General features: G+C 48.1%; 1 protein-coding gene across 1 annotated transcript; it reads right to left on the bottom strand.

Moving 5' to 3' along the window:
• Positions 1-10,986: 10,986 nt before the first annotated feature.
• Positions 10,987-11,607, bottom strand: LOC148715410 (uncharacterized). Its single transcript, XM_088711803.2, has one exon. The coding sequence runs from the start codon at positions 11,605-11,607 to the stop codon at positions 10,987-10,989; it is 621 nt and encodes a 206-aa protein (XP_088567929.2).
• Between the last annotated feature and the right edge of the window lie 8,819 nt (positions 11,608-20,426).

Raw genomic sequence — 20,426 nt, 5'->3', positions numbered from 1 at the left:
CCTAAAAGTTCTCATTTGGCCGCTGTAGCTCTTGTCTTTTTCCTCTTTCACCTTCTTTTTCTCCTGATCGTTATTTAGCTTTCTCCGGCGGTGCTTTGAGGTGTTTTTTGGGCGATTCCTCCTAGTTCTTCGCCTTTAATCGTTAGCATTTTCGGCAAAGACTACGGTAGTTTGTTCTTCTTACGTCCGCTCGGAGGACTGTCGGTCTTCTCTTCTTCTTTTTTGTTCCTCCATTTTTCTTCTTCTTTTTAATTCTGTGAGTGGGACAATGTCGGACGGCATTTCTTCCTCTGCGGGGGCTTCTCACTCTCGGGGGACGGAGCTCGAGCCGGAGGTGAGCCATGGTCCAGATGGGGTTGGGTCGAGCTTGACCAGAGAAGAATTGGGCACGATTCGGACCCAGTTCTTCATTCCATGCGAGGTCGAGCTTGAATTTGCGAGGCTGGGGGACCGAGTCACTAGGCCCCACCAGGTTGGATCGGAGTGTATGTGGAGACGCTTCAGGCCGGCCTGAGGTACCCCTTGCACGAGTTCGTAATGAGCTCCTGGAAGGTATCGCTTCGTTCCAGCGCAGCTCGCTCCGAATAAGTGGAGGATAATCATGGGCTTCTTGTCCCTCTGTCTTGCTCATGGGATACCGACCTCGGTCAATATTTTCCGCGGGTGATATATGTTGAAGTCTAACCCCGCGGATGGAGGGTGGCTGTACTTTATCCTTCAGGGGGTAGGCCACTGTTCCGAGGTGCTCCTACCTCCATTCGTGGTTGGAAGGAGAAGTTCTTCTTTCTATTCTCCGAGCGTACGTGGGGGTTTAACCCATCGTGGGGCTAGCCGATTGTCAAGGCTAACAATAGGGTCCCCGAGCTGACTGTGAGCAAGCAGAGGATCCTCGCGGCTCTTCGCGGTCTAAAGGGGGATATCTCTCTGAACAACCTCCTGAGCAAGGAGGTTTTGGTCGATGTTGGCCTGAGCTCGGCGCGCCCTGAGGGTAAGGATGGTCATACTTCTCCTCCCTTATTTCGTCGTCCTTCATTTTATTTATTCTTTCTTATTCTTTTTTCTCTCTCCTTTTTTGGTGTCAGTCTGACACTTGAGTTCTTTCTTCTTTTCAGACACTGCAGGGATGGTGACCAGCAACACGGCCCTCCTCACGAGATACAAGAAGAGGGCAGTCGAGGCTGGAGGGGCTCACCCTGCGCCCAAGAAAAGGGCTAGGTCGGCCCCGACCTCTGCTCCTATCGAGGTTGAGGACCTCGAAGCTGAGACTTCCGAGCTCGTTCGGAAGAACAGCCAGAAGAAGACCGGGAAGCGTAGACCGGAGGAAGCTCCCCTCATCAAGCGTGCAACTTCTTCCGGGGCTGCAAGAGATCCAGCGGCCCCAGCGTGCCCGACTCCGGTTTCTCAGCGACCCCGCCAAGTCGTCCGCTTGCGGCGCTTGGGTCTCGAGCCGGGCAGCGGCCTCGGGGTCCCGAGCTCTTCTCACCATTCTCCGCTGAGCTCTTCAAGGTGTGGGCCCAAGTGTGGCGCATCCAAAGCAAAGAATGCAAGAAACTGCAGTGGAAATAGTGTAAGGGTCAACTCATGCTGTTAATGAGTCAACTCTTGAAGAACAAGGGTCGACTCATGCTGTTAATGAGTCGACTCCTGAAGAGCAAGGATCGACTCATGCTGTTAATGAGTCGACTCCTGAAGAGCAAGGGTCGACTCATGCTGTTAAAGGGTCGACCCCTGGTCTGTTTCAGATTTAGGTAGAGATGGAATTTGGTCTTCTACCTGCTTGAGACTCAAGTACTTGGGTCTTGAGGTGGCTAACTATTATTGGGCTAGGTTTAGGCTCAAAGGGGGAGAGAGCATGCAAGTCATGGGTGTACATGGGCTTGGGTTGAGTGCTTTCTCATGTGGTTTATGTCAACCCTAAAGGATGAATTTTGATGATTACAAAACACTTGAGATGATGTTGTGTACTAATGACATTGGCTTAATTGTAAAGTTTTATAAGTCAAAAAAAAAACAGAAGAATTGAAGCACTGCAAAATCTTAAGTTCTTCGCAAATATCTCATTGGACATGTTCTAAAAGGAAATAATCTTAATCTAGTCCATGGGGATCAGAGATGAAGTATAAAGTTTTCTGTTTGAAAGACTTGAGTCAACTCCTAAGCAAAAAGGATAAGTTTAAGTTGATTCTGATAAGTTTTATTCAAGGAATATAGTAAATGAGTCGACCCCCGCAAGATATGAGTCGATCATTATGTAGTTTAAAGTAAACAGAAAGTTCTTACCGCCTGAGAGAAGCTTGAAGAGTCGACCCTTGTTCAAAATGAGACGACCCCCGAAATTGAAGAGTCGACCCTTGCATTTGAAGAGTCGACCCCTGCTCAGTCTCAGCGCTGGCCGAAAAACAAAAGCGTGAGCCGACCCTTGTGTTTAAAGAGGCGACTCCTGATAAAGATGAGCCGACCTTTAAGGATAAAGAGTCGACCCTTTGCAAATACCACAGCATAAGCCTTCTCGACATTTTGAAGTGGCGATCCAGAATGAACATGAGTCGACCCCTGAGATACATGAGTCGACCCTTGTACTGCTGGGACCACAACGGAAAGCTGTGAACGACTATTATGTTCTTCTGTAACAAAAAAAAGATTCTCATCAGAATGGAAAGAAAGGAATTCAAATCTCACCGAAGAATTTGTCTATAAATATGAGGGAACTTCAGAATGGAAACAACAAGGAAAGTAAAAAGATTCTATTGAAAACAAAAGATTTCCACTGAGAAAAAGAGAAGAAAAAGCTTAACAGTTCATCATCCTCACCAGCATTGTAATCTGAAACTTTCTCTTGTGAGGAGATCAGTCAAAGTTTCTCACTGCATCGTGAAGAGCTGCTGTTCGGACATTGAAACATCCTTCCACAGCCAACTTCTTCATCGGCTTCAGCTTTTACTTTCATTGATTTATTCTTTATATGCTCTGAAGCTTTAAGTTTTCTAGTTACAGCATTCTTTTAGTTGGATTAATTGCTGTTGTAACAGTTTCATTGATTTGAAACTTGTAAAGGCTCTTCCAAGCCTCGATTGGAAGTTGCTGAATCGGAAATATTCAGCAAGAAAAAAGTTTCTGGTTGGTTTATCTGAAAACAACTGGGTTGTTTGTGAGCCCGAAAAAACAAACGGTGTAAAGTTTTTGGTTGGTTTGTTTGAAAACCAACTGGGTTATTTGTGATCCCGGAAAATAAAAGGTTTTCGGTTGGTTGCCTGGGAAAACCAACTGGATTTTGATTGTGAGCCCGGAAAACAATTAGGCTGTAATCTGCTAGGTTATAGTGAAATCTCAAGCTAGGCTTGAGGAGTGGACGTAGGTGCTGGGAGTGCACTGAACCACTATAAACCTTGGTGTTTGTGATTGTGGTTCTTCTCTTCCTTTTCTTTGCATATTCCTGACTGCTTTCCTAACTTTATTCACTGTCGAATTTGTGCAATCTTATTTCCGCTGCTGAAACTATAAGATAACAGTAACTCATATTCTCCATACGTTTTAACTTTAATTATTTTTAAAAAGACCCAATTCAACCCCCCCTCTTGGGCTGTACCTCTGGACAACAGTTTAGCCTAGGGAAGTTTTTTGGATTTGAGTCATGATTAACCATGTATATATACACTCACGTAGTTTGTGTATGGATGGAATGAAATCAGATGATACTCCTTTCTTCCTAAAAATCCTATTCTTTTCTCTTCTCTTCCTCTCATACACGGAAGTCGTCGTCTCTAAGAACCCTAGGCCATAAGGAAGAAGAGCCAATTTCTGCTTGGCTCTTGTTCTCCTCTACAATCAAAGAACCAATGATCCACGCCTCTAGCAGCCAAGGAAAGTCTCCAGGTGCTATGGTCTGAGGCGGTTCATCTTCTTAAGATTGGGATCAGATCCGTTCGGTCTCCCACAATTGGTATCAGAGCCAGGTTGCTGATTCGGTGGAGAAAAATCAAAATCTATGGTAAGCTTTCAAAACAGAATTTTCTGCGTTCATTAAATCTCTGTTTGGTGTTATGGCTTCGAAAAATCTTAAAGCAGATTTTGAGAACTTCGATGGCAAGGAAAAGACACCCTGGTGTATGGAAAAGACACCCTGAACTATGAAGAAGTGATTGGTGTTCTGCGATCTAATGAGCAAAGAGAGAAGATTTGCAAGGGGAGTTCTAGCTCAGAGGTTCTTGCTGTTAATGAGAGGCAAGGAAGGCCTCGGAAAAGGGTTAGAGAGAAGTCCAAGGGCAGATCTAAGTCTCGAGACAAGCAGAAGGCTTGGAAGTGCTACAAGTGTCATCAGATTGGTCACATAAGGAGAAATGGTCCTTTGCTGAAATCTAAGAAGGAAAAGAACTCTTCCAAAGGTGGTTAGGCCAGTCATGGTGGTGCTCTTACATCTGAAGACAGTGGAGATGATATCCTGGTTGTTTCAGATGGTCACACGAAGGAAGATAGTCGGTGGATATTGGATTCAGCATGTTCGCATCACTACACTTCGCATCGAGAGTGGTTCGATACCTATGAAAAAATCGATGGAGGGAGTGTGAGTTTAGGTGATGATCATCCTTGCAAGGTTGCTGGGGTAGGCACCATTAAGGTGAGGATGTATGATGGAGTCATCAAAACATTGACCAATGTCAAGCATATCCCGGAGTTGAAGAAGAACCTGATTTCATTGGGCTACTTGGAAAAGCACGGGTGTGCTTTTAGTCGCCAACCGGGCAGCGGCTATTTGAGGATCACCAAGGGGGCCTTGGTGGTGATGAAGGGCAAAAGGATGGCCAATAATCTCTATGAGATGGAAGGCTCAGTGGTGACAGATGGTGCAGATGTATTGGCGACAGCACAAGAGAAGCAGTCGGTATACAAACTGTGGCACTATCGGATGGGTCACATGAGCGACAGAGGGCTCAGGGAACTCGGCAAGAGAGGTCTGATTCCAGTAGTGGAAAAGAAAAGAAATGACATATATGAGCCTTATATTTATGGCAAACAGCATAGGGTAAAGTTTGCCAACAGTTTCAAGCGGAGTGAAGGCATTCTGCAGCTAGTTCACTCGGATGTTTGGGGACCGGCACCTATTTCAGCTAGAGGTGGAGCAAGGTATTTTTTGACCTTCATTGATGACTTCTCTAGGAAGGTATGGGTCAATCTGATTTAGAAAAATCAGAGGTGTTTGCTCGATTTAAATCCTGAAGGGCTGAAGTTGAAAAGGAAACAAGGCAGTCAGTGAGGTGCCTGAGGTCTGACAATGGCGGAGAGTACACAAGCACTGAGTTCAAAAGGTACTGTGAGGAGAATGGGATCAAATGCCATTTCACAGTGAGGATGACTCTCCAATAGAACGGCGTGGCTGAGAGGATGAACCGTACATTGACAGAGAAGGCTAGGAGTTTGAGGCTGCAGACATCACTTCCCAAAACTTTTTGGGGTGATGCGATAACTTTCTCTTATTTTCTTGTTAACAGGTCCCCCAACAAAAAGCTTGATGGAGGCATTTCAGAGAAGATCTGGAGTGGAAATAAGGTGGAGCTTGGCCACCTAAAGGTATTCGGTTGCCCGGCCTATGCATTAGTGAAGGCAACCGAAAGAAGCAAACTTGATCTGAAATCGCAGAAGATGGTCTTCATCGGATATCCACAAGGGGTCAAGGGTTATTTGCTGTGGGATCCTCATTCACAGAAGTTCACCATCAGTAGAAATGTAATCTTTGATGAGGAGAGCATCCTGAAGAGGCTGGGAGTAGTAGATGAAGCGCAAAATGCTGGACAGGGCAACAGTGGACACCACTCACTAGCAGGTGATATTCCTTCAAATTCTACCTCGAAACGTGTTTCTTTTGAGATGAAATTTAGTAGGCATGTTCCCACACGTGTGAAGGACCAGCTAGGAGGGCCATCAGTCTAGGAAGAGGTGCAGGTAGAGCCATAGAGTTCCGATTTGAGGGACCTTGTTAGGGGAGTTGCACCGCACAGGCAAAAGCGCATCATCTTTAAGCCGGTCAGGTATGGCATTAATGAGACCATCTCCTATGCTCTCATCACTGCCAATGGAGATCCAAAGATATTTGAAGATGCCATGGAGAGCTCAGAAAGGGAGTCATGGATTCAAACCACGATGGAAGAGATGCAATCTCTTGAGAAGAACATGATATGGCAGCTTGTGGATCTAGCGGAAGGTGCTCGGGCCATTGGTTCTAAATGGGTTTTCACAAAGAAAGAGGTGCCTTCAGAGCAAGATGGAGTTAGGTACAATACAAGGCTAGTACCAAGGGGTATTCAAAGAGAGAGGGAGTAGACTATACAAAGGTATTCTCTCCGGTAGTGCGACATACTTCAATTCGGGTGTTGTTGTCTTTAGTAGCACAGAATGATATGTAATTGGAGCAGATGGATGTAAAGACATCGTTCTTACATGGGAGCCTAGAGGAGATGATATACATGCAGCAACCAACTGATTTTAGGCAGCTGGGGTTGGAAGAAAAGGTATGTCTATTGAAGAGATCTCTCTATGGTTTAAAGCAGTCACCCCGACAGTGGTATAAGAGGTTTGATACCTTTGTTCTTAGCCTTAGATTTTCTAGATGTGAGCATGATAATTATGTCTATGTGAAGGATGTGGATGAGGAGAATGCTCTATATTTGCTTCTATATGTGGATGATATGCTCATTGCCAGCAGGAGTATCAATGCAGTGAATGAGCTGAAATTAGCATTATCTGCTGAATTTGAAATGAAGGATTTGGGTCCTTCCAAGAAAATTCTTGGATTGGAGATTTACAGAGATAGAAGCAAGGGTGTCCTCCACTTGTCATTGGGAGGATACATTCAGAAGGTCTTGATGAGATTTGGGATAGATAAATCCAAACCAGTTGGAACACCACTTGCAAGCCACATGTCTCTTTCGAAGTTGCAGTCCCCCAGACAGATGAAGAGAAAGAGTACATGGATAGATTTCCATATGCCGGTACCGTAGGCAGTGTGATGTATGCTATGGTGTGTTGTAGGCTAGACATAGCACATGCAGTGAGCTAGATGAACAAGTACATGGCAAACTCAGGGAAAGAGCACTGGCCGACACTGAAATGGATTTTGCGATATCTACAAAGAACTCGGAAGCTTGGTCTGACTTTTGAGCAGCAAGATGGATATGGAAGGAACTCCAATGCCTTAAGGAAGTTTTCAGGTCCATTGGAAGGATTTGTGGATGCAAATTTTGCTGGTGATCTAGATACGAGGAGGTCTACTACATGTTATGTGTTCAGCATGTTTAGTGGACCGATTTCGTGGAGATCAACCCTTCAACCTATCATGGTCTTGTCCACCACAGAGGCCGAGTACATAGAGATCACAGAGGCTACCAAGGAGGCTCTTTGGTTGAAAAGACTCATTCAGAAGATGGGGGTGAAGTAGAGTACAGTGGTGCTGCACAGCGACAGTCAGAGTGTTCTGCAATTGGTTCAGAATCCAGTCTATCATACTCGCACAAAGCATATAGACGTGAGGTACCACAGGATTAGAGAGTTAGTGGAGGATGGTGAAGTGATGCTGGTGAAAGTTCATATAAAGAAGAACCAATCGGATGCACTTACGAAGATTCTTCCACAGGATAGTCTTCTCTCTTGTGTGGGGTTGATGGGGTTGACGAACCAGGTGGAGCTTGCAGAGGCTTTGGAGCACCAAGGTAGGGATTGTGGGCACAAGTGTGGCGCATCCAAAGCAAGGAATACAAAAAACTGTAGTGGAAACAGTGTAAAGGTCGACTCATGCTGTTAATGAGTCGACTCCTGAAGACTGAAGAACAAGGGTCGACTCATGCTGTTAATGAGTCGACTCCAAGAACAAGGGTCGACTCATGCTGTTAATGAGTCGACTCCTGAAGAGCAAGGGTCGACTCATGCTGTTAAAGGATCGACCTCTGAAGAGCAAGGGTCAACTCATGATATTAAAGGGTCGATCCCTAGTCTATTTCAGATTTAGGTGGAGATGGAATTTGGTCTTCTACCTACTTGAGACTCAAGTACTTGGATCTTGAGGTGGCTAACTATTATTGGGCTAGGTTTAGGCTCAAAAGGAGAGAGAGCATGCAAGTCATGGGTGTACATGGGCTTGGGTTGAGTGCTTTCTCATGTAGTTTAGCCTAGAAGAGTTTTTTGGATTTGGGTCATGATTAACCATGTATATATACACTCCCTGAAAACCCTATTCTCTTCTCTTCTCTTCTTCTCATGCACGTAAGCCGCCATCCCTAAGAACCCTAGGCCATAAGGAAGAAGAGCCAATTTCTGCTTAGCTCTTGTTCTCCTTCACCATCTAAGAACCAGTGATCCACGCTTCTAGCAGCCAAAGAAAGTCTCCACGTGCTATAGTTTGAGGCAGTTCATCTTCTTAAGATTGGGATCAGATCCGTTCGGTCTCCCACACAAGGCCTAGCCTCCCGAGCTCCTCAAGGACCGACATCCCGAGCTCATCGAGGGCTGGGGGTTGTTCCGAGAGGAGGCCTTTCTGCCCGGAGTGGTCAGTCTGCGAGGATGACTCGGCCCTCCACAATAGTAACGTCGCATGCAAGGTAATTCGTTGTGCGTTGCTCCCAGCTGACCGGGCCGAGCTCGAAGCTGGCGATATCGGCAGCTTTATCGATCAGGCCTACTGCTCCGCCATCCGAGTAAGTTATCTTTTTGCTTTGATTTTCATATCCTCTTAAGTTTTCAATCTCGGCTCACTCCCATTTTCTTCCTTCACAGCATCTTCATGAAATCGACATGCTGGTCACCATGGCGTCCGAGTGTCAGAACAAGACTCAAAGGAGCCAAAAGTGGCAGGAGGATGCCGAGAGGAAGCTCGGTGAGGCCGAGGCTGCGCGGAGGGAGGCCACCGCGAGGATGGAGGCTGCCCAGGCCGAGCTTCGATCTAAGGCCGAGCACCTTGATAAGGAAGAGGCTTCACATGCTCTGACCAGGTCGGAGCTCTATGCCTTTGAGGCATGTTTGGCTGATGCCCGCTCTGAGATCGCCGGCCACAAATATGAAGCGGGGGTCCTTCGGCTGAAGATCGAGCAACTCGAAGCTCGAGAAAGAAAGGCGTTGGAGCAAGCCCGGAACGAGGTGCAGATCTTCTGCGAGTCGGACAAGTTTCGGGAGCTGATGGGGGAAGAAGCGGTTGATGGGCTCATTTGCGACTTTGAGGATTTCCGGAGGTAGATGTTTAGGATTTGCCCCAAGCTCAACCACCATGGTCTTCAGCCTCGTTTAGCGGTCGTCGTGGACGACGACGAGCCCGAAAGTTCCGAGGATGAGGGCGCACTCGACAGTGTGCCCGAGGGCCCTGAGGCCGAGTGGGGCATCGCCGAGGCTAAGACCGAGGCGGCTGAGCAGGTCGCTCAGGAGGCCCCATCTCGAGGAGCTGCCGAAGATGCCCCTGTAGAAGCTTTTGAGGCTGCTCCCGAGACCGCTCTTGAAACAGAGGATCCCGGGGCTGCCCCTGCAGGGGATCCCGAGGTGGTTCTTGTGGACAACTCCGGGGTCGATGCCGAGACCATCGTCGCTCCAGAAATACCTTAGGACTAAGTTTTGTTTTTTTTTCTTTTTGTACACGAAGTCGGCCGCTGTAGCCATTGTGCGGCCAAGTGGGTCGACCTTGGAACCAACATCTTGTACTCGGCCCTATGGCCTTTTATCAATGAAATGCATGTGTTTCTTTTTCTTTCTATCCTGTTGTGTCTTTGATTTGTTTCCGCACGCACTCCCAACAAGCTTTTATTTTTGACTGCTTGAGTAGGACTTCGCGCATTATTTATTTTCGTATGTAATTCTGATATTCCTTGAAAAATTCCGTTGAGTCTTCAAGCCCAAATGTTTGAAGAATTTCGCTAAGTCTTTGAGCTCGGATTTAGTTGCAGTGTGAATCAAGACTGGGTTGCTGTTCGACCGTCGGAACTTGAGTGCCTCTTGACCCCTAGTTGAGTCTTCGTTAGATAGTTCTTGAGATCGGGGGAGCCTTTAGCTCGCTGTTGACTTGGCAGGGCGTCTCGAATTTGGTTGGAATGCCTTTAGGTTGTTGCAACAGGTTACTTCGAACTTGGTCGAGACGTCGTTAGATAGGACCCGAGGTTGAGGGAGACTGAGCTCGCGGTCGACGCAGCTGGGCACCCCCGAGCTTGGTTGGGGCATCATTAGGTAGGACTCGAGGTCGTCGCAGCAGGTCATCCCGAGCTCGGTCGAGGCATCCCGAGCTTGGTCGAGGCTTCCGAACTTGGCCCAGCATCCGAACTTGGCCGGGCATCCTGAGCTTGGTCGAGGCATCCCAAGCTTGGTCGAGGCATCCCGAGCTTGGTCGAGGCATCCCGAGCTTGGTCGAGGCATCCCGAGCTTGGTCGGGCATCGTTTGACAGGACCTGAGGTTGAGGGAGGCTGAACTCACGGTCGGCGCAGCGGAGCATCCCGAACTTGGTCGAGGCATCCCAAGCTTAGTTGAGGCATCCGAACTTGGCCGGGCATCCGAACTTGATCGGGTATCCGAACTTGGTCGGGCATCATTTGACAGGACCTAAGGTTGAGGGAGGCTGAACTCGCGATCGGTGCAGCGAAGCATCCCGAACTTGGTCGAGGCATCCCGAGCTTGGTCGAGGCATCCGAACTTGATCGGGCATCCGAACTTAGTCAGGCATCCGAACTTGGCTGGGCATCCGAACTTGGCTGGGCATCCAAACTTGGTTGGGGCATCGCTGGGTTTCCCCTAAGGACTCAAATCATCTCAGGGATATCCTGGAGTTTACAAGTAGATTATCATTAGAAGAAGTGTTAAATAATTAAGAGGAAATCTTGAGAAACGCCTTATTGGCTGTGTTCTCAAACACCGGAGATCCCTAGGGAGCTTTACTGATGATACATTCGGAGGTTCTCGGAGTGCCAGCTTCGGAGAATGGGGGTCCCTTCAAGGGACTCCAACTTGTATACTCCGGGCCGTTGGACTCAAGCAACTCGATATGGTCCTTCCCAGTTCAGGACAAGCTTCCCTTGCTCGGTAGGTTGAGAAGCCTCAGCCTTTCTCAAGATGAGATCTCCTACTTTGAAGAGCTTGACTTTCACCCTGGAATTATAGTATTGCGCCACTTTTTGTTGATATCTTGCCATGCGGATTCGAGCGGCCTTCCTTGTTTCCTCGAGGAGGTCCAAGTTACTTCTAAGCTGGAATGAGTTGGAGGCTGCATCATAGTTCTCCACCCTTAGCGACGGGAGCCCAATTTTTAAAGGGATGACCGCCTCCGTTCCATAAGCCAGGTTGAAGGGGGTTTCGCCGGTAGGGACTCGAAATGTAGTTCGGTAGGTCCAGAGGATATTGTAGAGATTTTCGACCCATTGCCCTTTGGATCGGTCGAGTCTGGCTTTGAGTCCCTGAAGGATGGTTCGATTTGTCACCTCTGTTTCTTCATTCATCTGTGGGTGAGCGACTGAGGTGAAACGATAGTCGATACCGAGTCCAGAGCAGAATTTTCTGAAGCGGGCATTGTCGAACTGGCGGCTGTTGTCGGATATGATGACGTGGGGGAGCCCAAATCTGTAGATTATTGATTTCCAGACGAAATCTCGCATTTTCGGCTCGGAGATTTGGGCCACCAGTTCAGCTTTGACCCACTTGGTAAAGTAGTCGATGGAGACTATGGAAAACTTTCTCTATCTCGTGGCCTGGGGAAATAGACCCAAGATGTCGATCCTCCATTGAGCAAATGGCCAGGGGGCACTGATCAAGGTCAGTGGGACTGAGGGTCGGCGCTGAATGTTGGCGTTTCGCTGACATCGGTCGCACCTTTGAACGAAGTCTGCGGCGTCTTTCTGAAGTGTAGGCCAATAATATCCTTAGCGTAGAATCTTGTGGGCCAGGGCCCGACCTCCTAAGTGGTTCCTGCAGATCCCTTCATGGATCTCTGCATGGCATAATCTGCCTCTGAAGGACGAAGGCATCTGAGGAGGGAAGAGATGAAGGACCTGCGATAGAGCTTGCCTTCGTACAAGAGGTACCGGAAAGCCTGACGCTTGATTTGATGGGCTTCGAGCTTGTTGTCGGGGAGGATTTCACTCTGCAACTAGTTAACGAATGCATCCATTCAGCTCGGTTCGATTTCAACACAGAGAACCGGTTCAGGCTCCTCAGTGCTTGGTGCTTGGAGATACTCGAGCGTTGTGGTCTTCGGAAACTCGCTCATGTGGAAAGTTGTCAATTTTGACAGCTGGTCCGCCCTCGCGTTCTCTGCTCTGGGGATGTACTGGATGTCGAAGGCGCTTAGTGTAGAGGTGATATCTCGCACCTTTTGGAGGTATTTTGCATCGACGGCTCCCTCGCTTCGAAGTCTCTCAAGATCTGGCTCACGACCAGTTGGAAGTCGCTAAAGACCTTCAGGCTCTTGACCTTGAGCTCCTTCGCTAACTTCAGCCTGACGACGAGTGCCTCATACTCCGTTTCATTATTTGAGGCTGGAAATTCGAAGCGTAGGGCTTGCTCTGTGACCACCCCATCTGGACTGGTGAGGATGAGGCCTGCGCCGCTACCCCCCCAGGTTGAGGAGCTGTCCACATGTAGAACCCATAGTTGCCTCGGGGCCTCCTCTATTGACGTGAGCTCGGGCTCAGGGTCGTCTGGTAAGGTGCACTCTACTATGAAGTCAACAAACACTTGTGCCTTGATTGTCGGCCTCGAGCGGTACTCGAGGTCGAATTTTTTGAGCCCGAACGCCCACTTTGCGATTCTTCCCGCGTGATCCGACCGTTGCAGAACTTGCTTTATGGGTTGGTCAGTCAGTATGGCCACAGTGTGGGCTTGAAAGTAGGGTCGGAGCCTTCGAGCTGAGGTGAGTAGTACATAGATTGTCTTCTCCAGCTTGGAGTATCGAGTCTTGGCGTCCCTCAGAACTCGGCTGGTGTAGTATACTGGTCTTTGAGACTTGTCTTCTTCTCGGACTAAGACCGAGCTTACCGCCACCGGAGACGGCCAAGTATAGATAAAGGAACTCGCCTTGCTGAGGCTTTGTGAGTAATGGAGGGAAAGCAAGATGGCATCTGAGCTCTTCAAAGGCTTGTTGACATTCTTCTGTCCACAGGAAGTTTTTCGGTCTCTTGAGGATCTTGAAGAACGGGAGGCACCATTCGACTGACTTGGAGACAAACCTCCCTAGGGCCGCAACTCGTCCGTTGAGTCGTTGTACCTCCTTGACTGTTCTTGGTGGTACCATTTTCTGCAGTGCTCGGATCTTCTCGGGGTTCACTTCGATCCCGCGTTGGGTCACCACGAAACCGACGAACTTGCCTGAGGAATCCCAAAGGCACATTTGGTGGGGTTGAGCTTCATCTGGTACTTCCTAAGAGTGGAGAATGCTTCATCGAGGTCGGTGATGTGATGCTTTGCCGTCCGACTCTTCACCAAAATGTCGTCTACATAGACCTCCATATTTCAGCCTATCTGATCTTTAAAGATCTTGCTGACCAGCCTTTGAAATGTCACTCCAGCATTTTTCAACTCAAACGAACTTTGTAGCAGTAGAAGCCCTTGTCGGTGATGAAGGCCGTCTTCTCCTCATCCTCGGGCGCCATTCGAATCTGATTGTATTTCGAGAAGGCATCCATGACGGTCAGCAGTTGGTATCCGAGGAGGAATCGACGAGCTAGTCGATCTTGGGAAGAAAAAAACTGTCCTTTGGACAGGCTTTATTCAAGTCGGTGTAGTCCATGCATATGCGCCATTGATAAGTGCTAAATAATGCATGAATTAATATCTTTTTCATAGCACTTATTATTATTTTAATACACATATTTTATAAATTTAACTAAAAAAATGTGTTACCTTCATCACTGCATTTTAATAAATTATTAAAGGTAATTGGAGTTTTACTTATTTATTTACTGATTAAGCTTAATGTGTGCAGGTCCAATCCGATAATTCCCAAGTCATCCACTGTGGTTTAGTTTCTCCCACATCCAATTAAGTTCAACCTCTCAAGATTAGTTTCATCATCTCCACAATGCACTACTTGAACCCATACCACGACCGTAGATTAGCAATCATCCCATTTGTGATCAGCCACTCAAAACCCCACACCCAAACCCATTCATATCCCAGCCATTCCCTTCTTTCACGACCGGATCCCAAACTTCTTCCACGCCCAGCCAAGATCCACGGACCTCTTCATTATCCAAAACCCAGTAAGGATTCCAAACAACCAAATCCACGAATCATCTCCGTCTCTACATTCGCATGGGATCACCCGACCAAAGAACCCCCAGTTTTTCCGAGCAAATCTTTCTCCCCGAGCATCACGGAAGAGCTCGCTATCTGTATCCATTGCATCCGCAACAATCCCATGCTCATCCCGAATCCAACTCTCCTCCTCCTCTGCATCTTTCCCGTTCCGGATCAACTCTACCAGCCTTCCCGTTCTTATCCATGAACATTTTCCTTGCTTCGGAACAGAGTAAGAATCTTATCAGCGTCTGCAACATCCGAACTGATTGCAAAGAATGTCTCCCATATTTTCTCTTCCGAATCAAGCCAACCTTCATCCCGTCTGCGTTCCCTCCTCCACATCTTTCCCAATATCCCACGGATCAACTCCATTCACCGCGTCCGAGTATCCCGATAGCATTCCGGATAAGAACCAAGCCAGCTTCTTCCTTCCACGCTCATCCCATCCGTGATTAACTGCATTATCCCGCATCTTCAGCCGTGGGCATCAATCATGCATCCCCGTCCTCGCTATCCCCTGTTCCCAGCTCATTTTATCTTCATCCGAATCATCCCAGCATCCTCAAAACAGAATCCGTTCCCAGCCGTGAGCTTCATCCAAACTCCCGGATTAATCCCGAACATCCGCAGCCAATCCCATTCAAATCCATCATTCCATCCTTATCTCCTCTTCAGAACAAATCCCTTGCATCCTTTTCCCCTGTTCCAAAACAAAGGAAGTAACTATCCGTGATTCAAGACCCCTTCTTTCGGATCATCTCCCAGCCTATCAAACGGATGATTCCACGCATCATATTCCCTGCTCCACGTCCGCAGCATTCCGGCCGTTCGGATTGATTCCATCATCCACGTCTGTCACAGCCTTCCCCTGTTTCGGAACCAACCTCAGCCGAACTCCCCTTGATTCATCCCAACTTCCGGATTCATCCCATCCACTTCCTCTGTGATCCATTCGCATCCCAACTGCCAGCCGTCCCAGCTTCATCTCTTCCGAATTCCATGTTATTCTTCCCCTCCGAGATCCTCTCAAACCCACTGTTTTCCCATGCTTCAGCCGTGAGCATAGTCCCCTGCATCCCGAAATTCCAGAACCATTTCCTTCCAGCTCCTTCCGCATCCGAGATTTTCTCCGCGTTCTCCCAGCAGATGCAGCTCATCTCCTTTTCATCACGGATCAGAATAACAGCTTATCACGGATAATCTCCCAGCAATCAACCGTTCGCGAGCCATCCACCTTATCCCACTTCCGGTCATCCTTATCTTCCCACTTGGAAGATCTTAAACAGAGGAGGAGAGGGGGGGATGCAGGCTATAAAAGGGAATCGAACATGAAGGCTAGGGGCATTCCTCCTCTTCCCCACCAGGGGAGGGGGCTGATCCCTTTATTCCTTCTTTCCCACTGGGGACTGCTCCCATTCCTCCTTTTTCCAACCGGGAGGAAGGCAAGCTCGAGTTCACAGGTGAAGTTCCCACGGAAGAAGATGAAATAACAGGAGAGAGAAGAGTTTGGGTCTTTTTGGGAATGCCCTCTCACAAGAAAGAAAAAAATGAAGTGCTGAGGCAGAGGAAGACGATCGTGATAGAAATGGGAGCCTGCTGCTGTGCTGCTGCTGTCGCCGTCCACCATTGCATGGAAGCCTAAGCTTTTCACTAGGGCTGGATGCAACCCTAATAAAGGGACACGGGTTTTATATTTTATTTTATATTCTTGGAGTTGTATGGACTTATTGTTTTTAATGAATATCTTCTCTTGAATCATATTTAATTTCTGTGATTTTAAGTATGATGTTCGTACAACTGTTCTTCATGATCATTGAAGTAAAAATAAGATAGTCCATGCTTAGGGAAGATGCGATGTGCTGCCACCTTAGATTAGGGTAGACATTTCATGCCAACTGAAGATGAATTATGCTTAAATTACTTCTGTGAAATTTTATTCGAATGCTTATTAGGCTTGTATCCAATTTGCATAATAATCCAAGAATAAATTAAAAATATAATTAATCCTTATTCCGATGTTAGTGGTGAATTCCTTACCCTAGGTTCTCCTAAACTGATATCCCTTTAAGTGCATTTTCTTTTATTAAATTGCTTAGTTTAATAGTCTTCACAAATTCATCCTTTTAAATATTTTTATTTTTAAGAAAAACAACTATACCCCAATCTCTGTGGATCGATACCCGTAATCACTATCCTACTAGATAAGTGCTATTGCGTGGTCTTTAAAGTTGACTATCAGCCATTTTTCATTAGCTTTCTTTACGAGGACTACGTTGGCGAGCCAATCTGGGTAGGAGACTTCTCGGACGAAGCCGGCCTCGAGGAGCTAGTCAACCTCCTTGGCCGTTGCTCGCTGTCGTTTCGGTGCGAAGCTCCGTTTCTTCTGCCTCATGGGCTTGTAGGTTAGTTTCACCTGGAGTTGGTGGACCATGACTTCCGGATCTATTTTCGGCATATCAGTAGGCGACCAGGCGAAGATGTCCATGTTGGATTGGAGGAAATCGATCAAGCGATCCCGCTCGCGAGGGCTGAGGCCAGAGCCGATCTGCATGGTCAACCCCGGACAGTCTTTTCTTAAGGAGATTTGAATGAGGAGCTCACCAGGTTCTACTCGTTCCCTCCTAGGCTCGTCCCGTACCTCCAGGGTTTCGATGGGCAGCGCCTGGTCCGAAGCTTGGGCTGACGCATCAGTTGATTGTCCTGCTTGGCTTCGTATTTTGGTTGGTTGCTTTGCTTTGAGGGTCGCCATATAGCATTGCTTGGCTGTTACTTGATCCCCACGAACTTCGCCAACTCCTCGCTCGGTAGGGAACCACACGAGCAGATGGTATGTCGAGACTACAGCTCGAAGGGCATTGAGTTCTAATCAGCCGAGGATGGCATTGTAGGCCGAAGTTAGACAGACCACAAGGAAGTTTGTCCTCACAGTACTCTCTCGAGGAGCAAGCCCGGTCGTGATAGGCAAGTTGATCATGCCTTCAACCAGGATTGAATCTCCGATGAATCCGACCAGCGGAGCGTTAATTCTTCGGAGCTGGCCCTCTGTTATCCCCATTTTTTGGAAGGCATCATAATATAAAATGTTTGCCGAGCTTCCATTATCAACCAAAATACGTTTTACATCAAATTTATTTATGACCATGGAGATGACCACAACGTCATCATGAGGAGTTTCAACTCCATTTAGGTCCTCGTCCGAGAATGAGATGGCTTCAAAGATGCGCTGACGCTTCGGAGGGACTTTCCTCTCGGTCAGTTCTTCAGCTGAGCTCCCTTCGGTCGGGCCTCTCCCTATGGTGTTGATGGTGCCAGCGATGGGCCTGTTATCGTTTTAACTTTCAGGCGGTGCAACATTCTCCGCTAGCCTTCTTTCATCCCACCGGTTCTGCACGAACTGGTTGAGTACCCCACGGTGGATGAGTGCTTCAATTTCTTCTCGGAGTCGGAAGCACTCCTCTATGTCGTGGTCGTGGTCTCGATGGAAGCGGAAATACTTCCTAGAGCACTGCCGAGTTTCTGACTTCCGCGTCGGGGGTGGAGGTCGGAAATAGTCTCGGCCTTCTATTTCCATGAGGATCTCTGTCTGGGTTGCATTGAAGGGAGTGTAGTTTTCGTACTTCCTCGGGAGCATTCTTGGCCAAGGCGGGGATCTCGGTCAAGGCTGCACCCGCTGACGAGGCGGACTCCTCAAACGAGGCAAGTTCTTCTCTCGGTGGAGAGACTGACTTCTTGGGCGGCCGCGCTCCACGCGACGCCTATTCTGCCCCTTTGAGGCTTGCTCAATTGCATCTCTCCGGAAGGCAGTAGCTTCCTCAACCTTCGCATATTTCCGAGCTCGGGCCAGCATCTCGGTGAAGTCAGCGGAAAAAATTTTCTCAATGGAGAAGAGGAACCTGTAGGACCGAGCTCTTGTTTTCAGTGCGGACATGGCAATTGACTGGTCAAGCTCGCGGACCTCCCAGGTTGCAGCAGTGAAACGGTCGATGTAGTCTTTGAGGGACTCTCCTTCCTTTTGCTTGATGTCGAGGAGAGAATCCGACGTTCGCCGCTGGCATCAGCTGGTGGCAAAATTGGCAATAAACTGTCTGCCAAGCTACTCGAAGGAAGACACAGTGCTCGGCTTTCGACCGAAGAACCAAAGCCGAGCCGTTCCTCGGAGAGTTGCAGAAAAAGCCTTGCAGAGCACAACCTTCGAGGATCTCTGCAACGCCATGAGGGCTCGGTAACTCTCCAAGTTGTCCAAGGGGTCAGTGGTCCCGTTGTAGGGCTCTATTTGAGACATTTTGAACCTTGGTGGGACCGATTCGTACTCGATCTGGTAGAAGAAAAGCGACTTGGTGGTGAACTCAAGGTCGCCCTCGCGCCTTGCCCTCCGAGCTTGCAGCGCCTCGATCTGCCGCTCGAGTTTCTCGATTTTCTTGTCGAGTTCTCCACCTTGAAAAGTCGCCATGATGGTCTACCCTGGTACTGACTGACCCAGGGTCGATTCGGCTTCCGAAGGCTATGGTCTTTTATCCTGGTTCTTTCCTAGTGGCTCTTTTCGGGCAGACGCTCAGGTTGAACCCTGGTGACAGCGCCGTTCTCCAATGTTGACTCTTGAAGAGTCATGAGGATCTCGGCCTTGGGATACAGGTCCGTCTGGAAGGAGCGCCGATCGGACCTGGACCTACGGAAGCGGCACAGGAGGGGCCTCCACTCGTTGCAGGCCTTGGACTGCAGCTGCCAGGGTCTGGACTTGCTGCACCAGTGTGTTGAATTGCTCAGACTAGATCTAAGGAACTTGATCCATCGGAGGCCTTGGTGGCGGGTTCTAGACTGAGTGATCAGGACTTGGTGCGCGATGCCGGAAGGTATTAGAGGCTCCTCTACTCCTAAGTCTCATGATTACGACTCGGGCCCTTCTTCTAGTGCCAACTGTTGCTGAAAATTGGATCCAGAGGTGACCGCAGACCGAGGAGAAGGAGCTCCGGCAGGTGGTGTGGCGGCGGACGGCTTTCTCCGAGGGACCTACAAGAAGCTAGTGGCCGGGGGTTTCGGCGTCGGCCCTCCGATGCTTAAGTCAGAGGGATTTTTTGTGGAGAAATGTAATGGAGAGAGATCACGTAAGAATGTTTGGATGAAGGAGAAGAAGAAGCCCCCTGCCTCGAGATCTCCCCCCCCTCTTATAGGAGGGGGTGTAGGGGTTACCTGTGACTGGACGTGACCGTGCGAATTAATGAGTTACCGTAGTGATTGGATGTGATCGTGCGAATTAATGAGTTATCGTAGACAGCCCAAGATTTTGGGCTGGCTGGCGACCCGTTGAAATCGTGTGCATTTAAATGTTGACAGTCGTTGAGGCGGAGATCGAGGAATTTGATCCCGGATATGGAGGAAGGAGACTTGATTTTCGGTGGAGTGGAGAGGTCTGCTTCTCCTTTTGATTGGATCTTTCTCGGCCTTGAGGTCTCAGGCTTAACTTTACTGAGGTCGAGGTTGTGAGCCCTGGGGCTGCTGGTGCCGAAACTGAGTGCTCTGAGGTCGTCGATGTCGGGACCGAGTGCTCCGAGGTCAGATGCTCTGAGGTTAGGCGCTCTAAGAGTATGCTATCTATCGTAACGTTCATCGTCAAGTGCCGGCAATTTGACCGCGTGTTTTGCACGGTCCATTTTTTCCCCAACACACTTGATACTGAAAGGTTCACTGGAGGAGTTACGGAAGGCATCAAAGCTTCAAGGTCGTGTTCTTTCCATTTGGGCTTTGCAATGATGGAGGCTGAGAAGACTCTTGACTAAATTCTACAGAATTTTACTCTCAACCCAATATGGTACTGAAGTAATATTATGTAGGCTCTAGAATCATCTTAGAATCTACCAGCCTTATTAGCTTTAAAGGCAAATCTAGAAAGAAAAAGGTAGTCAAACAAATTGGGGGGGCTTTTAAGCTCAGGGAAAAGATTATTGGGTTTTATGAGCAAGTTTATATCCGTTTATCTACCTCTTTTTTCTTTCTTTCCAGAAATCTTGTCAGTCGTCTACGTTCGATTCGTTTTCAAGAAATATTTGAACACAAATTCCCCAATTTCCATCACCCGCTAATTGGCAAAGATGTCTCAGCTTAAAATCTAAATTAGTTCAATAAAATCAACTCTAGATGATGAATGCAATCGAAAATCTGCTCGTGAAGGGGAAATAATAGA

The sequence above is a fragment of the Phoenix dactylifera genome, chromosome 1 (genome assembly GCF_051530095.1).
Source record: "Phoenix dactylifera cultivar Ajwa chromosome 1, Ajwa_hap1_PhDact_Kaust_v1.1, whole genome shotgun sequence".
Taxonomy (NCBI): Eukaryota; Viridiplantae; Streptophyta; class Magnoliopsida; order Arecales; family Arecaceae; genus Phoenix; species Phoenix dactylifera.
Note: the sequence above shows the minus strand (reverse complement) of the source record. Positions and strands in the feature narration are given on the sequence as shown.